General features: G+C 43.2%; 1 protein-coding gene across 3 annotated transcripts in view; it reads left to right on the forward strand.

Annotated features, from left to right (window-relative positions):
* Positions 1 to 25,098, forward strand: part of FKBP15 (FKBP prolyl isomerase family member 15) — a 371,570-nt gene that overhangs the window by 63,468 nt on the left and 283,004 nt on the right. For all 3 annotated transcript variants that reach the window (XM_085610375.1, XM_085610359.1, XM_085610368.1), the window contains exon 3: positions 2,305 to 2,383. In XM_085610375.1, the coding sequence (XP_085466501.1) occupies positions 2,305 to 2,383 (79 nt within the window). The remainder of the gene's footprint in view (positions 1 to 2,304; positions 2,384 to 25,098) is intronic.

The following is a 25,098-nucleotide window of genomic DNA, read 5'->3' on the forward strand; positions in this document are numbered from 1 at the left end:
GGAAGAAAGCGGGATACGGTGGAATCCAGACTAGGCATCTGTGTATACCAGTCCATGTGGGGCTGTCGCAGGCATGCAAGGTCACAAGTAGGTCAACCCACAGCAAAGTAGGCATAACTACACCCGGCCCTCCTTGTTAATCGGTACAAAAGGGGGTGGTGATGGACGGAGCATCAGAACCAATCAAACACTCACACCCAGTCAACAGATCTGGGTTTGATCCATCACCGTTCTTTAGCCCACTCTGCCACCCCAGTTCAGACATGGCCATATGCAAATCAGTCTGACCCTCTGCCTCATGGGAACAGTCCAGCCCGAACTGCCAAGCCATGCCTTCCCTGGACCGGAAACAAGCTTCCTAGGACCGGTTTCTGGCATTTCAGCCGTCTTCAGCCAGGCTTGCTCACTTTGCCACTGGATTCAAGCAAGCCTGGCTGAAGACGGCTGAAATGCCAGAAACCGGTCCTAGGAAGCTTGTTTCCGGTCCAGGGAAGGCATGGCTTGGCAGTTCGGGCTGGACTGTTCCCATGAGGCACAGGGTCAGACTGATTTGCATATGGCCATGTCTGAACTGGGGTGGCAGAGTGGGCTCAAAAATGGTGATGGATCAAACCCAGATCTGTTGACTGGGTGTGAGTGTTTGATTGGTTCTGATGCTCCGTCCATCACCACCCCCTTTTGTACCCCCTCCTTGTTAATCAGCGTATGCCTGTTACTGGCCAGGCACAGAGGGAAAGGGATGAAAGGAGTACCATTGGAACGATCGGCTGGCATCAGATCTCTCCAGGGGGAGACGAGTTGGGTCGGAGACAGACGCCGGATTACGGAAACCAGTTGGCCGCAGGCAGGAGGAGGTATAGCAACAGGGGCAGCAGGGAGAGTGAGAGAAGGAACAGAGGAACTGAGAGGGAAAGAGCAGGAGCGCTGCACATGGGAGGACAGGCAGAGCAGGTATGAGCAAGCGGGGACAGGGGAGAGCTTGAAAAGGGGATTAGAAAGGGATAGGGGGCGTCTGGGGGCCGAGAGAGCAAGTAAGGACAAGAAATAGCAAGCAAAGATGGGAGGACGTGCGCAGGCGGGAGAGTAAGTCGAAGAAGACAAACCAGGGAACTGTAAGGGCAGGTTTTTCAAGTAAGGAGAGGGAGAGCAAAACAGGACCGAAGCGGGGTAGAAAGCAGGGACATGCACGCGGCGACAGTGAAGTAAGCAGGGCAGAGAAAACAAGAAGGGACAGAGAAGGGTCGTCGAAAGCAAGCACAGATATAGCAAGGAATCGGGAACAGGTCAAGGAATCGGGGGGGGGGAAAGCACAGAAAGCAAGCAGGGACAGAGGATCATCAGAGAAAGCAAGCAGGCAGGGAAAGAAAGCATCAACAGGAGAAGCAAGCAAAAAGGAAGCTCAGAGAAAGCAGGCAGAGAAAAGGGGTAAGAAATGTGGGATAGAGCGTGTAATCAGGGACAGCGGACAAGGGAAAAAACAGGCAGAGGAGGGTCAGAGAAAAACAAGCATTGGCCGCGCGGCAGTAAAAGCAAAAGTCATCGCGATCACTGAAAGCGAGTGATCGCGATGACGCGCTAAAGCAGCGGGGGAAGGGGCATGGTGTTGAAGGCTGGCGCAGGAAGGCAGATGGCTGGGCGAGAAGGGAGGGGGGAATGCGGGGTGCAGCTGTTCGCGTGCACGCCATCGCGCACTGTAGCTTGTAGCCAGCACAAAAATGTGGGTAGCACTTTCAAAACCCACCTACTAAATGTCTCGCCAGACCAGCGCATGCGCTGGGTCAGGCGAGTCCTAAAAACGATAGGCCCATTTTGAATATTTATGTTGTTGATGTCAAAGAGGAAGTATATATGAAAACTAGGTTCTCATTTCCGTTAGGCTAATCTCTAATACAATAAATTGTATTTTCAAAACCAGGAGATAGTAGATGCTGACTGCTTTACATTTACCGCTATACAATTTCTTGGCTAAAAATAAACTATTACTCTTCACCCCACCTCCTTCGATGCTATAGATGGACAGCCACAGGCCATATATTGTTTCTTTTTTTAGCTCCTTCTGTTAGATTTGTCAGTACCTCCCTAATCTTGCCACACGCAAATAGTGTCAAACCTGCGCAAGTAAAAGCAGCAGTCCATGCCTACTAATTGTATGTTTGAGCTGTAAGTTTCATTCTGAATTGCCACACAAAATATAGTCACTAAATTGTGCCCTCCAACCCAGATTAATCATTGCTTGAGAAATACCTTACTCCCTTATCTTGATAGTGCCTTGATTTCTGCTGTTTCTTCTTTTTCTCTATAAAGCAAGCCAGAAGGCACAGAAACCAGCAGCTACAGGAACCTCATCTGTGTTGTTTGCGACAGCTGTTCATTCGTATCGATTGTAAGTATTATTGCTGACAGAGATGTACACTTTAGGGCGTAATGGGATGGAGTTTGTATCAACTTACCCATTCCTTTGTAAAGGCTTGTGAGGAGGCAGGGACATGAAGTAACTAAGTAGAGGAAATTGATTTAGTGCATATTTTACTACAACATCTGTATCATGTGTATGTTCCCTTATCTTTATAAGAATTCTATGCAAATGCATATATCGTAGTGTCAAAATTTGTAACGTTGTAGCTGTGTTTCAATCTCAATTGAGAACATTTATTGGACTGTTTATTGCTTTGACTCTCTTTGACCAATCTACAAGAAGTGTTCCAATGACATATTGTCCACTTAAGTTTGATCTTGGCACATGGATGCCCCCGAAGCACTCTTGGGTGGGAAATAGCATTTACAACACGACCTGCACCACACATGCCTTTACCATGCAGACTTTACAATGCATGCGCTGTTACCATCCATACCTTTACCACGCAGACTTTTACAATGACTATGCCTTTACCACACATGCCTTTTCAACGTAAATGAAAGTATTTCGAGGTAAGTGTATTTATGTCAGCACAAATACTGAGTATTGTTATTCTTTTGGATTCTGTTTCGAATTTCATCACGGATAGATTCTGTATTTTATGTATAGATTCTAGTATCCAATTCTAAAAAAAAATCTTAACCCCTTCGCTGCTAGGCCTCCCCCCCCCCCCCCCCCCCCCTGCTAAGCCTTTTTTGGGCTATTTGGGGTAGTGAGCGCTTGGGCCCCTGTAACTTTTTGACCACATAAGGTATCCACGCCAAATTTGCGTCCTTTTCTTCTAACATCATGGGGATTCTAAAGGTACCCAGGGTTTGTGGATTCCCCTGGAGGGGTCCCAGAAATTAGCCAAAATACAGCAAATCTTTTTTTTTGGGGGGGGGGGAATGGGGAAAACGGGCTGCAAATGAAAGAGTCTGGGTTTTTCTCTGCAAACGGTATCAAAAAAGGGTTTGTGGGGCTGAAATCACCATTTTCCCAGCTTTTAGGGAATGACAGACCTTAGTCAGAAAACCAAAATTTTTTACACAGTTTTGGCATTTTTCTGGGACATAGCCTTTTTTTGCTATTTTTTGTGCTTTCAACCTCCTTCCAGTTAATGGTAGAAATGGGTGTGAAAGCAATAATGGATCCTGGAAAGCTATACATTTTAGAAAAGTAGATACAATTCTGAATTCAGCAAGGGGTCATTTGTGTAAATCCATCAAGGTTTCTTTATAGAAACTAACAGTTAAACATAGGAAAAATTGAAAATTAGTTGAAAAAAACAGCCTTTTGTGTCAACGTTTTTACCTGTAACTTCTTCTAATTATGACAGCTCTTTGAAAGCAATATACCGTTACATCCGCTGGACCTTCCTGGTTGTGGGATATATAGGACTTGTAGGTTCACCAAGAACCCGACGAACCCAGAGTCAAAAACTGAGCAGCAATTTGCAAAGGTTTTTTATTATGTTCCCGGTATTTAGCAATTATTGTGGGAAAATGTATTCATGGAAAAATCGATATGAATGACACCTATGTATTTCTGAAATGGGAACACATTTATAGAGTTTAGAAACAGTACATATTTGCACATTTTCGAAATTGTGAATACTCATACTAGCATGAGAATTATCGGTCATTTTTCAAAATCACTTCTTTTTTACACAATGTCTTTCATTTGGAAGGCAGAAATGCATCAAAAATCAATAGGTAATAACAGTTGCTTTACAAATCTTAATTACCCTAAGTCTCCCTATAAAAATGGTACCTCACTTGTGTTGGTCGGCCTGGTGTCCGCGACAGGAAATTGCGCAAAACGCAACGTGGTCACACCTCAATTTTGCAGTGAAAAATGACCCTTTTTTGGCAAAGTGCCTAGCCGTAGTTTGTGAACCCTAGCTCTGCCGGCACCTAGGGAAACCTAGCAAACCTATACATTTTTGAAAACTAGACACCAAGTGGAATCCAGGATGGGGTGACTTGACTGCCTCCCACCAGGGTCTGTTACCCAGAATCCCTTGCAAACCTAAAAAATATTTTTAAAAAACACATTTTCCCCACATTTCTGTGGTGGAAAGTTCTGTAATCTGCGTGGATCCACAAATTTCCACCCACCCCGCATTCCCCAAAGTCTTACGAGAAAAATGGTACCTCACTTGTGTGGGTCGGCCTAGTGCCCGCGACAGGAAACTGCGCAAAACGCAACATGGTCACACCTCAATTTCGCAGTGAAAAATGACCCTTTTTTGGCAAAGTGTCTAGCTGTAGTTTGTGAACCCTAGCTCTGCCGACACCTAGCGAAACCTACCAAACTAACACTTTTCTGAAAACTAGACACCCGGGGGCTTCCAGGGAGGTATGACTTGCGTGGATCCCCCAACGTTTCCTTACCCAGAATCCCCTGCAAACCTCAATTTTAGCTAAAAAAAAAATCCCTTTTTTCACACATTTTTGTGTGGGAAAGTTGTGGCATCACTGGGCTCACACAAATTTCCCACCACCCAGCGTTCCCCCAGGTCTCCCGGTAAAGATGGTGCCTCACTTGTGTGGGAGGCCCAAGTACCCGTGACAGGCAAGGGTCAAAAACATTTTTTGATAGGCAATGTTGATGTCTCCCCACTAGAGTCAGTTGATCAGAAAAAAAAGTCCCTAAGCGGAAGCAGACAAGTCCTAGGGCTGATCTCCAAAGCCCACAAACCATATAAGCATATACTTAAGTATATACAAAGGGTCTCGAATGCTCGACCTCAAAATGGCGAAATCTGCCCCCCCCCTCCCCATGGGGGCAGACTGCCAAAATCATAAGTCCCCAAAGGGGAGGGCCACTCCCCACTAAACACTCCCTGGTGGTTTAGTGGGTTTTTAATAAAGAAAATCTGCCCCCCCCCCCCCCCAGGGGGGCAGACAAAGCCTGAATACATTGCCCCCAAAAAGGGGAGCGACCCTTGTCTAAGGGGCCGCTCCCCCCAAACAAAGTCATGGCCCTTTAAAACAAAATCCCTGGCGCCTAGTAGGAATTCCTGCTGCACGATGCACAAAAGAGGCATCGAGGGAAAGGAAAACCCTTCCCTTTCCCTAGATGTCTCTTTTGTGAAAATATCCCCCTCCCCTGCCCCAAAACTTACCTCTTGGTTCACCGACGCGCAGGAAGCAAATGGCTTCCTGCACGTCGGTGATCCAAGGGAAACCTCAATGACGTCAGCCCGCGTGACCCAGAGGGGGCGGGCGGGGGGAGGTAGGGGAAGGTCTTCCCCTGCCTTCCCCAGGAAAAAAACCCAGATCGACCCAGCCAGCGCTTCCCCCGTGGGTGGGTGTCATGACGAGCTGGACTCGTCATTAGCACATGGCTACTGTGTGCCATGTTGAGTCCAGCTCGTCATGAGCACCGAGCGGGTTAATTTTCCCTTTGCATCGTCGTCCATTCTAATGGTTGGTTATTCGCCTCTCTCCACTAGATCCCACATGTATGTTTGGTTGTGCCTTCTGTTTGTTTTTCTACGAATAACCACAACTTGCATCTGTGTTTAGATCAATTTCAATGTAGAACTAGTCTCGTTCTTTCAGTATCAGTTCATTCCCCCTGATGCGGGGTGCGCAGCCGATCTTTTCATGTGCCACGTCTTCTGTTCAGAATAAAGTGTGCTGCGAAGGTTCAACCCCAAAACCTTTAATCATAGGTATGGACGGAATGCAGCATGTCGGAAGGTTCAAACAGTTACTTCGTCCGCCGTACGCGTTTCGAATTCCTTCTTCCTCAGCGGCATTGAATGAAATGGCGTGTACTCCCTCAGCTGCAAAGTTTCTATATATAACACGCCCCTCAATAGGCTGCCCATATGGGACTGTGTCTGATGCAGTCTGGGAGTTCGAGTTCATCAATCCTGTATGGATACACTTTATTATCTGAATATGAACAAAAGAACCGTACGGCTGACGAATGTTAAGCACACCAAATCCAAAATCAATATGCAATTTCTTAGTCGGTGCAAAGACACGTCCAGAGCAAGCCGCACTTATGCTCTACTGGAAAACCAGATATACAAACTTTTTTTACAAAGGGACGGTGCACTCAAGGAAAAGTCTTTTCAAATATCCCAAATGTTGTTCTTTTATTCTTATTCAAATCCCAGAAAAGTCAAACTCAGCCAACGCGTTTCGTTCTTTACGAACTTCGTCAGGGCTGTAAAACAATACAAATAAAAACATACATATGTATAAAACACATCTTATACCACATGAAACACAACAACCTACATTACTAATAATACATATAAAAATGACAATGCTGTATGTTTCCATACAAATAATTGAAAACCACAGAGCACAAACACAATAAATTTCACATATAAATACATTACATACAATTTCTTAAAAAAGGTTAGGACATATTAGTCAAATATACATACAGAACAAGAGTTAAAACTTTCACAAAAAACATATATATCCTGCCTCAATATGTATGTTGTCTAATGTTCTAGATAGGGAACTCCATTTAAAGTTTATATATATAGGAACCCAACACATAGGTGAGCTTTTAGGTTTATGATAAGGAAATGAGTCTATATGACTACTAAATAACAGTGATTTACATGACCACTATATTGTTTATATGCCAGTTCTTACCATAGATTTTTTAGGAAACGAACTCCACGAACTTCAAAGTGGTCGGCTTCCAAAAGGTACATGCGTTCATACAAAATAGTGTGTAACCTAGTAAGAATCAATTTTTAAGAATTATTACAGCCCCTTGTGGGCATGGAAGACCGAAATCAGATAGAAAAGCGCAAGTTACAAAGGCTTTTCATAGGAAAGCGAAAGATGCCTTACCTCTCCAAGTAGCTGAAAGGTATGCGTACAAGTACGATCATATGTGCGTCACCGGATAATTCAAATAACGGTCGGATTCTTAGTTTAGTCAATACGTATCATAGACAAAATTCAGTCAACCCTGTTGTTGTATATTTAGGCCCAATGTGTAGGCTCCATATTTCTAAAAGAAACAACACGAAACGGAAAGTTTTATGAATATCCATTCCTGGTTTTATTTTATATCACAGGCTCCCATTCCTAATCACATCTCCTAATATTAATGTTCTAACCTTATATAGATGGATGCGACAACCTATATCTCCCATTATAAATTTTATCCATAGACTACAATCCGATATTATCATATAACTCCTATGCCTGTTAGACACCGCAAAGATCGAGATCAGGTTTCTAAAGCTCATCATTAGTATACAGCAAATTATAAGCCATAAGTCTTTCTATTTTTCATTAAAAATATTTAAGAACTTCCTACGTAATTATACTTGCAGTGACCGAGCCGTCACATAATTTCCGCCATAGAAAAACAAACGAAAGACAAACAAAATGTCTTCGTAAACCGAAAGTCAGCGGTTCATAGTCGCCTGAAATCATTTATATTATGAATATTATATTAAGGCAATGCCCACAATAATATTATTACCAGCAACACCACACCCAACCATTTGACGTGGGAACGTCACCTTAAATTGCTATCCAGAGCCTCAAAATTATCAGACCAATTTATCACTTTCTGAAACCACTACACACATCCCGTCTCACCTTTGAAAAGGGCGCTTCCTCTGGTTACCGGCGAAACCAAGTCCCATAGGTCGGGCGTCTTAAATAGGCTCAACCCTCCTATCCCGTAATCGAACCCGGAAGTATTAACATGGCTATTAAGATATTAGAACAGCGTTTCCACCCTATGGGCGCCATATTGGAATGGTGTACGAGTATGGTGATCTTAAGGAAATTTAGAAGAACCAGACATGTGCAAAGTATAGTCCAAACTAACCGCAAGGTCCGTTCGTATGTGTTATTTACAGAGATATGATTCTACCGGCAGAAGTATGTAATCGTATCGGTATATTCGAACAGCGTTTTCACCCTATGGGCGCCATATTGGAATGATGCACGAGTGTGGTGATCCTAAAGAAATTTCGGAGAACCAGATATGTGCAGAGTCTAATCCAAACTAAACGCACGCTCCATTCGTATGTATTATTTACAGAAGTAAGATTCTATCGGCAGAAGTATGTAATCGTATCGGTATGTTAGGAAAAAACGTAAAAATAGATAAAAAAGGGGGAATCCCCGAACAAAAAAGCGACATATAGAAATTACATCACGGTTTGTGAAACCAAAAGGAATATTATTACGTTGGTATTGACCAAGTGAGCATGGCGTGCAAATCAAGGCTGATGAAAGATAGCCTTAGTATTTCCACGATCTCTGCAAGGGAACACCATATAACAGTCAATGGTGTCTGTGTGATTGAATACCCAGTATAATTCTGTTTTCAATTGCACAGTTAAATCTATAGGAAGTAATTGTATATTCAATACGATAGTTGTCCACTATGAATTCGAAATCAAGTGGGATAGAGGATGTCGCCTGCCCAATTGGACAAATGATATCTAGAAACATTACTACCATGCCCAGCCGGGCTCGGTATGTTGAATTTTATGTTTCCATAAAGTTTAAACAGTGAAAAAACACCAATCAAAAAGGCAAGGGAAAAGACAAAACAGACAAAAAGAGGCCAAGTTTCAGCCAAAAGATATATATAAACGGCACTTTCTTATCTGTTCGACCTGTCAAGGCTCTGTATGCGCCCCCGCATGCGCCTCCGTCCTGATCCAACACAGATGAACCAAAATGAGATAGGTAAAATTACTTTTCCCATGGCCCCCAATGATTATGGGGTGGTGCTTTCCCGACGGCAGGACCGCCGCCAATTATACTTGCTCAGGGGTTTGTCACACATGCAGGTGTGTGTGTGTATATATATATATGTATATATATATATATGTATGTATATATATATATATATATATATATATATATATGTATATATATATATATAATTTTTTTTGTCTTCACTGAAAAAAGCAAAGGTTGCAGGGACATTAGAGTTAGGTTCAGAATTCACTCCAAAACCAGTAAACATCAGCAGTTATAGTTACCTGAGCTAACTATAACTTACACCCCTGCAATGCGCTGCTTATCACCTCGCATATTACTTCACTCATGACGTGGTCAGTGACATCACTGATGACATCATCCCGTGAGTCTGAGTATTTCGTAAACATTTCTGAGACTTAAAGATGTATACTAAGCTACAGCCTTAGTTAAATTACTATTCTTTCTGTACTAGTAATTAGTCATACTATATTTATAACATCCCTCGTCTGAGTGGCTGTGTGACTGTCTGTATAAGTTTGTGAGTGGATGTCTGAGTGGCTGTATGGGTGTGTGAATGGCTGTATGAATGTGTTAGTGGGTATGTGAGTGGCTGTATGGGTGTGAGTGTCTATTGGAGAGTGAGTAGATGTGCAAGTGACTGTGTGGGTGGGTTAGCAGGTGTGTGGGTGGCAGTATGGGGGAAAGGGATTGGGTGAGTGAGCAGCTGTATGGGTGAGTGAGTAGCTGTTTGAGTGTGTGTGTGTATGTAAAGGGGTGGGTATGAGTGGCTGTATTGGAGAGTGAATGTCTGTGTGAGTGGCTGTAAGGGTAAGTGAGTGCATGGGTGTGTAAGTTGTTGTGTGAATGGGTATGTAAGTGGTTCTGTGGCTGTGTGAGTGGTTGTATGGGTGAGTTAGTGGCTGTATGGGTAAGTGAGTGGGTGTGTGAGTAACTGTATGGGTGAGTGAGTGGCTGTGTGAGTTTCCGTATGGGTGATTGAGTGTGTGAGTGCCTGAAAGGGTATATGAGTTGGTGCATGAGTGGCTGTATGGGTGAGTGAGTGGTAGTAAGAGTGAGTGGGTGTGTGAGTGGCTCTATAGATGAGTGATTGGTTGTGTGAGTACTGGTATGGATCTGTGAAATAAGTATCAGCGGGCTTTTGTGGGTGTGTGTATGAGACGTTCTATGAGTGGGTGTTTGACTGGTTCTGTGGATGAGATCATCAGTGATGTAATTGATGATGTCACTGACCATTTCATGAGTGATATAATATGTGAGGTCATAAGCAGTGCTTTGGGGGGGCGCAAGTAGCTCAGGTAACTGACTACTGAATTTCACTGGTTTTTGTACGAGTGAAATCTGAGCCTAACTTTAGTGTCCCTGTAACCTTTGTTTTTTTCAGTGAATTTCTAATTCTTAACTAAAACATCCCTGTAAACTTAGTTTTTTAAGTGAATTTCTACGTTTATTTCATGTTCTTTCCTAACTATAACGTCACTGTACTGCTTGGTTTTTTTAAGTGAATTTCTATGGTATGACGGTGAGTATGCAAGTGAGTGCATGATTGTCTTAGTAGGTCTGTGAGTGGGTGTGAGAGTGTCTGAGTGGGTCTTAGTGGGTATGTGAGTCTGAGTGGGTCTGTAAGTGGGTGTGAGTCTGAGTGACTCAGTGAGTGGGTGTGTGAGTCTGTGAGTAAGTGCAGGAGTCTCTGAGTGGGTCTGTGAGTGGGTGCATAAGTCTCTGAATGGATCTGTGAGTGGGTGTATGAGTGTCTCAGGGTGTCTGGGAGTGGGTGCATAAGTCAGTGGGTCTGTGAGTGGGTACAAGAGTGTCTGAGTGGCTCTGTTAGTGGGTGTGTGACTCAGTGAATATGTGAGTGGGTGCATCACGGTCTGTGTGGGCTGTGAGTGAATGCATGAGTCTGCTAGTTTTGCTGCCTTCTGTTTTGTGTTTCCTGCTAATTTTTTCTGCCCTCTTGTCCTCTTATGCTCTGTTTTGCCATTCCTGCTCATTTTTCTGCCCACTGTTTTGCCTTCTCTGCCCTCCCTCAGGATATATATAATATAATTTCTTCCAACCGTTCACTGACCCTTCCCTTCTCCTGGGAACAAACGGAGACGAACCCAAACTTTGTGCATTGATTTTCGGTTTATTTGCTCATTCACCACGACCGCCATGACTCGTTTCGGCATCACACGGCCTTGATCACATGTGTATATATATAATAGGGTTTATACTTACCTGTATAATACTTAGTTTTGTTGTAAAGGTATGCGTGGTAAAGGCATATGCATGGTAAAAACGTTTGTGTTAAAGACGTATGCGTTGTAGAGACTGAGTTGTAAAGGCAAGCATGGTAATGGCATGTGCAGTTCTGTTATACATAGCTCTTGGGTTTGGGACTGTTGGATAAGCTAAAGATAAGGCCAATACCACATTACATGAAATGTAATGGCACGAGGTTGGGCCACAGATAAATGCATATATTTCTTTAATAGGATGAATATTTACTTCAGCTACGCTAAGCCTTGATATGTTTTTTGTTTTTAAAAATTCTGTCTGTGACACGATAACTATGCTTATTAGTGAGTAATGTATCTCTACAAATTGTTTTTAAACCCTAATAAACCAAACTGTTTAAAAAAACAAAAAGACCTGCATGCCACTCAGTTTATGCCAAAATATAATTTTGTCGACATTCTTGCATGGGGAAGGTGTATGTGCCCAAAGTGAGGTGAGCCATCTGAGCATTCTTTTAGTTGCATCCGTGGGGTTCTGAAAACATTGTTGCCAAATGGTATCTTTTACTTCTTCATTCTTAATTAATTCGGCCATCCTTCCTTCTCTTCCTCCATTTCTTCTATTCCTCCATCCGTCCTTCTCTTCCTCCATCGTTCCTTATCATTTACCCACCCATTCCTTCATCCACCCATATTTTCACCTGTCTTTCCATTCTCATAATTTCTTTTTCTCTCCTTCCATCCTTGTCTTCACCCTTCCTTACATTTCTCCCATAGTCCATCATTTTTCACTCCGATGGATATACATCAGTCCTTCTGTTCATCCTTCCTTCCATCCATCTTTTGTCCCCATCCATGCCTTTGTCTTGTTCTCAATGCGATACCTTTCCCTCCATCCAACTCCTTATCCACTATACCATCCATCTTTTTCTACATCCATCCTTCTTCCCATCCCTTCCTCTATTCCTCCCTCCTTCTCTTCTGCCTTTCAGTTTATGCACTCTTATTTCATGTCTAGCCCTGCTCCAAAGCTGCATCATGCTATCATCTTGCAGTGGTTCCTAAAAGCTTTTGTTTGGAAATTGGGGTCTCTGATCAAAGTCAAGAGAGCAATGAACAGCTTCTTAATGGTTTTATGCTACACACACATGGCCTAGTAGCACCAACTCCCGCTGCTAAAGTGGCAGATTCCCAACACTCCTGCTTGTTGATTAATCAAATCATTATCATGTCCTGAAGATAGTCCACTAATAAAGGAGGAGACAACTGGTACCAGCAAAAGTATGAAAAGATTGTTATAATAACTATAGAGTAGTTTTGTGCATATTAAATCCGAAATGGATCCAAGTGCCAATATCTGGTCAGTGGCTGTGGAGGGTGTGAGTGGGAGAGGTCACCCTAATGATACAGCCATTCTTTTTATTCCCCCAACAGATCATACAGCCTGATATGTTACATTTTTGTCAGGCATGAGATCTGTAAGCGCTGTACAGGGTGAAATATTTAAGGAGCCTGGTATATCACTTCTCTTTATAGTAGATATTGCTGGGGCAAGAGGACATTGATCTCCACGTGCTGCCTCATTTCTGAAACTCTAAAAGAGAAATGTTTTTACAGTAGTGGTCCTAAGGCCTGAAAAAGATTCTGCACTTTATGCATCAGACAGACCACTATCACCAATTGCTGCAGCAAGATTCTAGCAGCCCAACTGTTCTGGTGATACAGATTGTGTTCCATCTTGATCAGGCTGGCTTTGTACTTAATAGGAACACTATGCAGAATTTCAGTTGTTTGGCACAAACCTGTGAAGTAGTCTGGAGGAATGTGTACTTGTCTCACTGGACAATGAAAATGTATTTGTTAACATTGGTCTGTAGTTTCACTTTAAGGTTTTACAGTAGCTTAATTTTTGCTTGTCTTTTCTTGGTTGGAGTAAACTGTTTATATACTAGGGTTAGAATAGGCGGCAAGATCTCAGAGACTTTGGTCCTTGTTAGAGGTAAAATGGAGGGGTGCCCCTGTGTCCAATGTTATTTATGTTGGTTATGAAGACACTGCCTTATTGATTAGAAAAGATATGAGGGATCAATTAGGGTCTCTAGGTGGGAGCCATTAATCATTGTCTCCCTTTATGCAGACAATGCACTGTGAGAGCAATGCCACACTTGATGAGACACAGGAGAAAGTGTGAAGCATTATCTGCTTTATATAACAAAAGTCGTTGTGGGTTGTTGCCCTTGGGGGTAATGACTGGCTAACACGAAACAAAACTCCCAGTTATTGACAACCTGGCCAGCGAGATAATTTCTATCGTAAAGTTTGCATACTTAAATAAAGAATTGCTTCATTTAAGCTTTTGGTGTGTTCTAGAGGGAATGTGTGCACAGAGGGTATTTTAGAAATCCCTGCCCCTGTCGGTGATGATGCAGGGTTGTGTTGGATAAGATGGTGATACTTCCCAGGTGTCTGTAGTCGCTGCAGGGAACTTTGCGTCTAGGTCCACACCAAAGATGAAACATGCACTTCTGGACCTTGAACGTAATTATTTCGCATGGCAAATACATTGTCTGCTGGGATGGCTGGTTGATGGAAACAACCCAGAAAAGGCTGCATTGGCAGGCACACAGGGAAGTTCAAACCGAAAGTCTTTATTTGCGATGCCTGCAAAGATGGGCCCCCTGGACTGTACTTGAGCTACACCGTGCTGTGGATATGGAATTGTGTTCTAGGAATGTGTTAGAATTGCACAGTTGGCTTGAACAGTGAGGCTGCCGTGTGTAGGATGGGGTGAACTTAAGCGCACTTAGTTTAAATTTCTTTTTACGTGATTTGCAAGACACTACACAATAAATGACCATCCCATCAAATGCTTACCCTAGGTATGGACTCGATGCTGCATATTTTTGCATATTGTGTGGCTGTGACCAAAAATGGATACATTTTGGAATGCCGTAGTGGCTTGAATACATTTTTGCTGAACACACAGTTAGGCATGGTTTACTGCTGCTGTATTTCTGGAAAGGAAAGACACAGCGCAGATTTATGGTAATGTGACTTTTACTGGCCTGTCATATGATAGAGATACACTGGCTGCAACCCCAGCCCATTGATTTACTTGTCTGGAGTACACACCTGCTTGAATGTGCAGCAGAAGAAGACCACACGAAAGTGAAAACTTGGGTGACTATTTAAGTCAATGGAGAGCATCAGACCATTGGTGCACCCACCGGATACACCACCCACATAAAGAAATAATGTGTAATATTGTGACAGAGCCGGTTTGTGTAATTGGGGAGGGAGAACGCAGGCCAGGCAGGCTGTACGAGGCACCAACTGTGGTGGTTGAGGTTGTTTTCCCTCTGCTGTCCTGATGTCTGTTCTACAATGGCACTGCATACTGGACCAAGTGCATCCCTTTCTGCAGTTTACTCTGAAGGTAGTGAGAGAGCACAGACATAGGCTTCTCAGGGAAGTAGTGTTGGTGGACAAGAGCTCAGAACAAAATATGAACGTGTGTTCCAGCCCAGTGCTGATACTTTACAGAAAAAGAAAGTTCTTTATCTCACAATAAAACTAAATACTAGATAGTCTGGTGGGTAATTTAAACAGGGTTGTCGTAAGTTGTGTTCTACCAGTGAGACACTGCACACTTCTCTTTACCAAAAACCATTCTCCCTCACGTTGCGGGCAAGCTCCTGCTATTACTGTCCTCAATTCTCTGAGTTTAGACAGGACTTAGTCTCTGGTGCAGATGGGCCAGATGTTATCACTGGTTTAAGAGCAACTCCGTTTAATGTCTTACACAGACTTCTAAACAAATAGTCTCAAGAGGGTGCGGTGGACTCACCCACGCACTTTAGGCTCTTGTCCCCCAGATGCAGGCTAAACCCTGCGGTTTAGCTGCTGTTCGTCTGGAGGTTGAGGTTGTGTAGCCGATGCTGGTTGCTCTCCCATCCTCATGGTTATGACTTTGCTTTCATGGGGACTGTAGCAGAAATCCAGCTCAGAAAAAGGTTTGCGGGAAGGACATAGTGAGATAGAACACCACATCAGTACCTTTCATAAGCATGGCCCGCTGTAGATGGCCTTCGAGCTAGAGCCCTTGCGGTGATGTCTTTGGGAGAGTGGTGGTTTCAGAGCTGGTCAGAGCTTTCCACCCCAGCAGTGACATGGCTCTCCTCTCCTCATCGGCAACAATAGCACCATTCTGTCGAGCTCACAGCAGGCTGCGTAGAGAGACCGAGGGAGACTCCTCACAGCATGCATCACCCCTGGCTTGCTCTCTTGGGTCATCTGCTTTCTCCTTGTCCAGGAATAAGAGCCAAGTGTGTTTCCGCAGAGCAGTCTTTCCTCCTGCCGGGCATACCCATCCCCTCAGCAGGCACGCAAGATTCTAAGCTCTTTAGGCAGACATTCTGCTCCTCCTGCAAAAAGAGTTTACTTCAGATTATGTTTCCTCACTTCTGGTAGACTAGGTCTGAGACAGACAATGGCTGTGATTGCAAATCTGCTGTTTGGGTAATTTTGTTGAACCCGTTCCCTTTCTTAGCCAAAAAGAATTTCGTACTGAATGACCGAGGGATGGTTGGGATCCCACTTTTATTCAAGTTTTCCAGACAGAGAAAGTGGATCCAATGTCTTGGGCTTCAGAAACTGTTTGGGTTGGTTCTCTTTCAAATACGCTTTCCAAGCCGCTATCCAGACAGTCTTTGTGCTGATGTCACACACAGCAGGTAGTAATGGGGCTGGCTCCAAGTAAGAGTACCCAGTCCATGGGACAATAAAGTGTGTGTTCTCGGCACCTGGCTGTCATCAGCCGTCCTGATGCCGTTATCCTATACAGATAAAATGGTAGGCCCTGCCTGGAAACCTTATTTCCTTGAACAACAGAAACTGCAGTCTCGCTGCTCACCCCTACCAGCTGCCAAACGTCAGTGCTTAGGAAGAGCTAATCAGCTGTCCTCTGCTAACAAGAACCTCATGGAAATGGTAAAGGTAGCCCTGTCTCTATCCTCCTCAGCTCTTCTTTTCAGTGTCTGTCTCCACCCTCCAGCCACAGGATTGAAGGCAATACACTTTCTGGGGAAAGCTGTCTTCATCCTCCATCTTGTGCGATGCTAAACCAGAGGCATCCCAAATGGATCCAACATAGAATCCCACTACCATACATCTTACACACACTCGCTACATGAACACACATTCAACATGCACTCAGGATATCAGTGCAAGGTTCTGGGTTGCGCATCCCAGCAGAACTTCAGACGAGAGAGGTGCGCATACAGCACTGTCACAGGTACGGGAAAAGGGTCTGGTCACACTATAGATTCAAAAACATGGCATGCTGCCACCACCACTTTATGTGATACAACCAGGGAAGGGATAGCTGTCCACTGCAGACTATGCACACCCACTTAGTGCTCACCTCCAGGTCACACAGGTCCTGGACCTCACCATGTTATGGGCAGGCCTAGGCCTCTGCGCTCACGCTAGATTAGTGTGACACCTGAGCTACAATAAAAATCAAGACGCCAGTTTCTCTTGCAGTTGAGCAGTAGGGGTAGACCAGTTATTATTGTAAATAAAATGTCTAGAAATGTCTCTCAGGCCTCCTTTTAAAGAATACATGTTTTAAGCTCCTTCCACTGTTGCCTTAGAGAGAAAAGCATTGCTATACTGTTTTTGTAGCATATTTTAAAAAAACATTAGCAAGTTTAACAAATGTTGTCATTTGGCAGTCATGTTGGTATCCATGTCTTTATACTTGAGTGTAATAGAGTATGTTCCAGGGATGGAGGAAATTCCCTTTTTTCAAAGACAAACGTGGCATGAGCGTTATGGTGGCTCAGGAAGGAGGTGGATGTCTCGTGGCTTGAGCATGAGGGAATAGACTTTTGCAAAACACCCACTGTGGGTAAACACACCACGAATGAGCAAGCTACCACGCACGCCTCTCTGCCTTACCTGACCGAACTGATATCGGAAAAGTAAGCAAGTCATATTGAAGTAGTTGAGGAGTAGTGCATGGGAAGTGCTCTTCAAGACCCTAGACCGGATTCATAGTCGGGAGTGGGTATCAATATTGTGGCTTCCACTGGTATTTCTGAAACGGAAATCCTGATGCAAAAGCTGAGCTCTCCAAGACTAAACATGTATGAGAAATTCTGCATAGCAGTTCAACAGTGAAGGTTACCAACATCAAAGCCCTTTAAAAGGACTCCTATGTTAATTTACAACATTACAACAATGCTTCAGGGTTAGAAAATCCTGTATCTTTTATCCTTTGGAGCAGTTCTTCCCAAACCTTTTAGAACCACAACCACTTTTTAGAACATCAAACTTTGTCGACCCACCTTGCTTTAATGGAGATGGGGTGGGTCGATGTTTTATCATAATAGTAGATATGCTTTCAAAATGCTGTGAATTACCAAAATAACACACTCTTCACAATTATTTGTGTTTCCTCTAACAGAAGTTTGTTTGTAAATTTCGTGTCCTTGATCACGCCTTTTGATATGTCTTTATTACACTGTGGCCAAGACCTTGATCTGTGCATAGAAGTGGCAGATGATGATCGTCACTGGAGCTAGAACACTTCAAAGTGGAGTGCAGGCCTGTGGCATCTGTTCACTAAAATCATGAGTATGGGGTAAGGCCTCATGCTCATTTTGAGTTAAAACGAGGCCCAGTGGTGCATTTTGGAGAAATATATATTTTATACAGCACTGGGACTCGAACCTGGTTCCCCAGCTCCCAAAAATAAGCAGCTCTGCCCATTAGGCCGCATCTATGTTTCTCAATTTATGTGTGAAACGTGTATACAAGTGGAATGATTGTGTATGATCGCCTATAGTGAGCTCAGTCTATGTTGAAATGGGTTTGTGAAGTTAAAAAAATAAGAAAATGCAGCACAAATACTGGGAGGTTCACCCGGCATCTTGCTTTGGAATACATACATGGGTCTATTTTTAAACTGGACTAAGGGGCATAGTTCAGCACCTCTGCACCCGTGGTGCTGCAACAGCTTTCAAAGAGGAGGTGCTGATATCTGTGTTACGTCACTGATGTCTTCGGTATTGTGAAAAATCCTAACTTTGTTCAACATATAGCAAATGTATTCAGAAAGAGAGTAGTAATGGGGTAGTATGTAGCTGATGGTCAATTTTGGCGCACACTTGCAAATCTATCATTAAAACATCATGCTGTAGTGCACTGTCACTTAAAGACAGCACATTTTCCATCAAAATGGTCACTAAATTTGCACGTACATACAGTTTTGATAAAACTACATAGCACGCAAATGTTAATGTGTGGGAATCGGGTTTTAATTAATATTTATAATTTGCATATCCTCAAGTAAAAGCATCTTGATTTGTTTCGCTCCTATTAAAATCTTACTTTCCATCACACTTCAGAATTACAAAACAAGTGCTTCATTTTTGCTTTCCTAACTTATCTGACATCTTTGCACCATTCATATACAGGTGTCTAAAGTTTGTTGTGTTTTACAAAAAATTCATATCCTACACCCATACTTTTCACACTCCATGTACCCCAACAAGATGGCCGCATAGTTCACTTTAAAAGCTCCTCTCACTTTGCAGTTGGAGAAAGAAAAGTAAATACCAATCTCTGCGTTAAACGTATAGGCATCAATTTATCAGAAGACCTAGCCTAACATTTGACCTCTGTCTTTGAAGCACAAGTGTGACAAGATAAATTCAAAATGTAAGGGCATCTTTAGTTATTGCTCTTTAGCGCCCCACCAGAAGTCTGTTGGTGACTCACCAGTGAGTTGCTACCTACAGTTCGGGAAACTCTGCTTTGGAGGGTTTATGTGAGTCCTTTTCTTTGGGTCCCGGGGCAGTCAGTCAAAGGTTACTCGATACTACCCTTTGTGTAAGGTCATTTACTTCTGGTGTCCCAGTGTACTCTACATAGAATAGCCAAGGAACTCCTTTAAGTCGTTTCACTTTTGCAGGGTAGCAAGGTTGAGCAGTCAAGCTTTGGAGAGTCAGACATAATACTCTTCAATGTTCAGTCAGTAATTTACTTTACCGAAAAGAACTTTAATAACAGATAAAAGTACACTTCGAAATAAGATATAGAAAGAAAATCCTATGGTCATCGCACCTCTGTGCCCAAGATACAGTCCCAAACTTATTTTTAGCTCCTTTGCATTAGGCACGAGAATTCTATTTAACATTGCGCCCGGAATATAATCTGATGTGGGGGCTTCTCCGGCCTCATGATAAACTGGGCCAAGTCGGAAGAACTCTTTCCCCCTCACTGAAGCCACAACACTAGGAACATGGAGTCCGCCAAATATCTAGCTATCCTACTGCACCGGCAGAAGGACAAGGTGGTGTGGCTGAACTATGTACCGGCTGTAGACGAATTGGCCACACAAATTGAGCGCTAGAACCAGCTACCCTTATGCATGGCAGGCCGTATTGCCATTATTAATGATGGTGGTCCACCCTAGATTCCTCTATTTACTTATTTATTTATTAATATACCAATCCCACTCGCCTACAGCTTCTTTGCTACCATTAAGAGCCTTTTGACATGCTTGTCTGGGCAGAATGCAGACCTCGGATAAAATGGGACACCTTGACACTCCCCTTTACGAGTGAGGAGGGTTTGGGCTACCTGACCTACAGTTGTATTACCTTGCCGCACTATGTCAATTTGCTTATTATTGGCATCATGCACATCCCAGTGCTGGACTGAGGATTTCGTTTTTTTACATCTGACCTGGACCTGCACTCATATACAGAAATACTGGTCGAAAATCCTCTCCCTGATAACCACCATGACTGACATCATGCTCATACCTTATCCCTGGCTAGTACTCCTGGGATATGTCAGGGACATTCCGACGGGGGTTCTCCTGGGCAATCTGAGGTCCCTAATGTGCAGACCTTACGCGGTCTTCCTTGAAATCTGGTCACTTCCTCCTGACACGCAAAGTGCAGCTCGTGAAGGCTAGTAGGTTTTTCTTATTTAGTCATGGTGCAAGGCGAGTCCACAGACTTGTTAGACATAGGCCCAGTCAAGAGGGAGACATAACCATTCACAGGTTTCGCTCCTGATTCGTGCATCCTCCTTCCTTACACAGGTGTGCAAGTCTAATCGTCCAGTCAACGAAGATTAAACCAGGTGACTGGAGCTCTGAGGCGGTCAAAATATGCCTTCCTCTGGTGGCTAATGGCAGCCTGCTAGACCCAACCAGAGGGTCTTCTGTCTTCAAAACTTTGTCTCCTCTGCTCCTAAGGAAGGATTTTTTTCTGGCGTTGCGGTTGTATTTCTTGGGTTTCTTTCAGGTGTCCCGCGCTGAGACCAATATGGGCTGGCCTGGCCTGAGGTGCAATGTCGATTCACCTTCATCTGGTGACTCTGTTGTCAGGGGAAGATAAACACAGCAATGGGAACAGGGCATGGTGAATTTCAATTGGGCAGGGAAGACCTACTGTGAAATAAAGGGAGTGGTCTGGTTACCTCCCCCACCTACAAGAAATGGTTGTTTCGATGAGGTGGGCACGATAGTGTGCTTGTGTAAACTAGTTGGTCACCAACATCCCAGCACAAGGAGATAACCATAATTTGCAGCACATGCATGGTGTAACCTCCAGAACTCACCAGACCATTTAAAGACGGTGCATGCATATTTCGTACTTTTCTCTGACGTGAAAAAAGGTCCTGGAGCCCTGTAATGGGGATTAAATAAGCCTTCTATTGGGGAGAACCAAAATGTGGTTTCTACACAGCCGTACAGGTAAATAGACATGTGCCCACAGCTTTAGTGATGCTGCTGTAGCCATCAGTCACCACATATCTAGGCTTCAGAAGACATTAGCCACTCTCACTTAAAAAGTGTCCAGTAGGCTTGTGTGAATGTCAAGCTCGCAGGGGGAAACCCGAGGGGGCTGTCAAGAAACCTACAAGAGCAGGGCAAGCCAACTTTTGTTCCAACAGTGATTGATTACATTGATAAGTAATTACGGGAAAAACAGCTAACCATTTAAAAATGGATTGTGTTGAGATTGATTGCCAGATCAAATTAACTGTCCCACTGCTCTTAGGTGTGTAAAACCTACCACTCAGTGTAGTGGAGAAGACCGATTTATTTGCATTATGCACTTGCTGCACAGTTATCAAACATTTACTTCACTATTTTTTCAAGTAAAGGATGATTTAAAAGAGGAGGCAGCAACCTGGCATCTATGGATAATTGCTCCAGTATTCAAAGTGGACAACAGGAGAATGAACAAAGCCGGCAGATGTTGTTTCTAGCTGTTCCTCCCTTTATATGGCCATAATTGTAGTTTTACAAAGTCACACATCCATTGTCAACTGTGTTTTCATTGCCTCCATTTACACTGTCATCCGATACATTTTTGAGTAACATTTTGAGGGTAACAGGGTAAGGGGCAGAAATTAGGAGTTGGCTTATGGGGTTGAGTAGCTGACCATGTTAAATCATTCACATTGTATTAATGTTGATGTTACGGTAAGTTACATGCTAAGTATATCAACAGTGTAGTGATGTGACCTTGTAAACGCTGTAGACATAGAGTCTAATATACTCGTTCTTGCAGATAAACCAACGCGTGGATTCAGTAGAATCGATGGGGAAGGACGTCCTTCTCACCAGCTGGCTAAAGTTGAAGTTAGTTAGAATGCTACCCGAAGAGATTTTCAGCGGTCAGACAAATTGCAAGCATCCCTCCCATCAGCTTTTGTGTTTTTGATGTAACACCCTAAGTGGCTAAGGGAATGCCCAAACGGGGGTCCCTTGTTCACTGGCACTGAAAACTAGCTGCACCCAACTAACAAAGTCATGCAGAAACTGCTGTTGGGTTGCTTGTGCTCTGGTTCAGAGAGAGAGGACCTGGCTTGGCAGTTCGGGCTGGACTGTTCCTTTGGAGCTGAACTGAGACTGATTTGCATATGGCTGAGTCTAATCTGAGGTGTCATAGCGGGCAAAAAAACTATGGGTTAGAAGGCTACACTGAGGGAGTGCCAGTAGTTAGATTTATTGAAAGTTTTACTCCCATCGCCTTTTGTGTTTTTAAAGATAGAATTAATCCTGGTAATAAGTATAAACCAATTGTGACTCTTCAAGAGCACCAGATCCTGGAATTGTGAGATTCACATTGAGTGCCTCAAACAAGGAACTGGAGAGCCTAAAGATGTGGATTCCTTCGCATCTGGAGTGATTCCCCCTAAAAAAATTAGATGATCTGAACATAGATTGCTAGCTAGCTATTACCAGAAAGAAGAATGAGGACTGGTGGGAAGGAACCTCAGGCGTTCTAAACAAGTTAAGTTTGATTTTCATGTCCTTGCAGCAAAAAAATGCAAAAGATCTCCAACTATTAAATACAGACACCTGTCCTGGTCGGATAATCCCAGAATATAATGATGGAAGGCTGTAAAAGCCCCTACAAATGTGCTTTGAGGTGATTCTGGAGGCTGTACCTCTTACAGAGTCTGGTCTAAGAGGACATACGAATGTCAACAACTCATGCAGCACCTCAGCAATTAAAGAATTACCATTGCTTGGAATGAACATTGGGGAGCCCACCTTACTGTCTATCGAGCTATTACAAAAGGCCAATCAGCTTTAGGTAAAGAAATCGGATATGGTCAAGAATAAAAATAAAAAAAAGATAATACTCATGTCCTTCCAAAAGTTCAACATTAGCTTGACCCGCCTTACAACTTGAGTGAGAGCTGAGAAGACAGGGAGATAGAAGTGAAATGTACTGCTTGTGCAGACAATCCAATGGACCAATTTTCCAAAATATTTTAATACTAAGAAGCCAAAATGGGCAACTTAAAAATCCTTTTAATGTAAAGATTTACGTGGTATAGCAAGATTTAGACGGCAAAGGTGTTCAAATCTTCACAGCACCTCTACTTCACAAAGATGCCCTACATAGCCTTGTTCATGAATTCTCAAACAGGTACCCTTTGTACGTGAGATACAAATGAGGGACAAAAGCCAATCTTGGCCTTTATTTGAGAATAATATTGCAAAGGAGATTATGTCCTTATGAAACCTATTATCGATAGATGAATATCTGAACAGCAGGTGTTAGCAGAGAAACACTTTAGGGCCTTTGGCTGTTAAGGAAATATTTCAGAGTTTAAACTCTGGTTATTTTTGCAGAGTTGAACTTTGTGGTTAGTGTTCCAGATCTGAAGACAATTCACAAGGTAGAACTTGCTTTTGTTCCATACAGATGAGGTAACTAAACTGTTAAAAATGTAAATACTCTGGTTCTTTTTTCTTTGTGACTAAGCTTTTTGTGTAGGCAGTGTTTTTGTTTATTTTCAAATGTTAATATCACTTGGGCTTTTAAATGAACTGGGGGGCGAACCAATGTCAGGATATATGTGTGGTTTCTATTTGTCCTCGTGGAACAAGGTCAGCTGCAAAGTGACCAGGTCAGCTGCAGAGTTAGAGAATGGCATCTCCAGTGCAAAGATTTGCCTAGCAACATACAAAGTAATATTTGGGTCATGCAAAGTAATTTTGTCATTTGGGGGTCACATTTTCTCCCATGAAACATTTGTTGCAATCTGGTGCTGGCATGTGCCCATTTGTGGTGGTTCTGTAAGGTAGCTGCTTGCATGAGGTAGCACTGGACCAGAGATTGGGCTTCGCTATGAGGATGTAAATTGAGATGAGTTTGTAAGTGAGGTCTCCTTCTGTAACCAACTCGTTTGATATGGTGAGGGAAAGTTTGAGATATTTGAGAGCTGAAAGGAAAAGGAGGAAACTTAAATACCAAATTTCAAAAGATGAAGTATTTTAAACAGATTGAAAGAATACAGGGTCAAGAAGGACACCTACCCAAATTATCTTTGCCATACCCACAGGGCAGTGCCACATTCATAGAAACTACACACAGGTGTTCTGTTCATAGGGCTTTGATATCATTTGTGAAGTCACTTGGGATTCTATGTACAAAGCCATGAACAGTGCAGGTATTATATTTGCATAGCTTGATATGTGACCTTAGTGGAGCATACAATTCCGTAATTGAAATGTTGTTCAATGGGCCCTAGGCCTTCCGACTATCACAGCACCAGTTTACTTCAGGTTCATCCTGTGCAATCCGTTCTTGAAGGGCTAGGGTACAAACCAGCATCCCAAGATGTCATGCAAGTCTCATCATTCATCTCTATCCCTACACTTTGCCCACTGCCTGCACTGCCAGATAGCCAGAAAGGAGTGGGCTGCAGGGGGGTTGGGGGTGTGTGTGTTCTCTATAGGGGCAATAAAGGAGATATTGCAATTCACAACCCTATTTTGCGATGTTTCACAAAGGAACAAAAATGAAATATTGTAGGGATGCATGTGAAGGGATTGTTGAAGAGACTGGGTTACTTGGGGTATCCCCCCCATGCATACCCTATCTATCACATGAGAAAACATGCATTATGTCTCTTTTAATGCTAGGCTGTGAGACTGCAGCTAAACATTTCTAGTTTCACATGCCAGTTACTTCCTTTCAGATATGTGATCTTTTATCCTATCTTTCTATTAGAGCATAAACTCTGTATATAGTGGTATTATGCAGCATACAAATGCTCTGTTGACAGGTTAGAGCTTTAAGCGGTTGGTAGATAGATGATTCTGCCCTCCCACTTTATTACCCTCTCATAGTGAAATATCAACTGCTGGCTCCTCCTCTAGGCCTCTAATTCAATGCACAGTGACTGAGATGCAATA

The sequence above is a fragment of the Triturus cristatus genome, chromosome 1_2 (assembly GCF_964204655.1).
Source record: "Triturus cristatus chromosome 1_2, aTriCri1.1, whole genome shotgun sequence".
Classification (NCBI taxonomy): domain Eukaryota; kingdom Metazoa; phylum Chordata; class Amphibia; order Caudata; family Salamandridae; genus Triturus; species Triturus cristatus.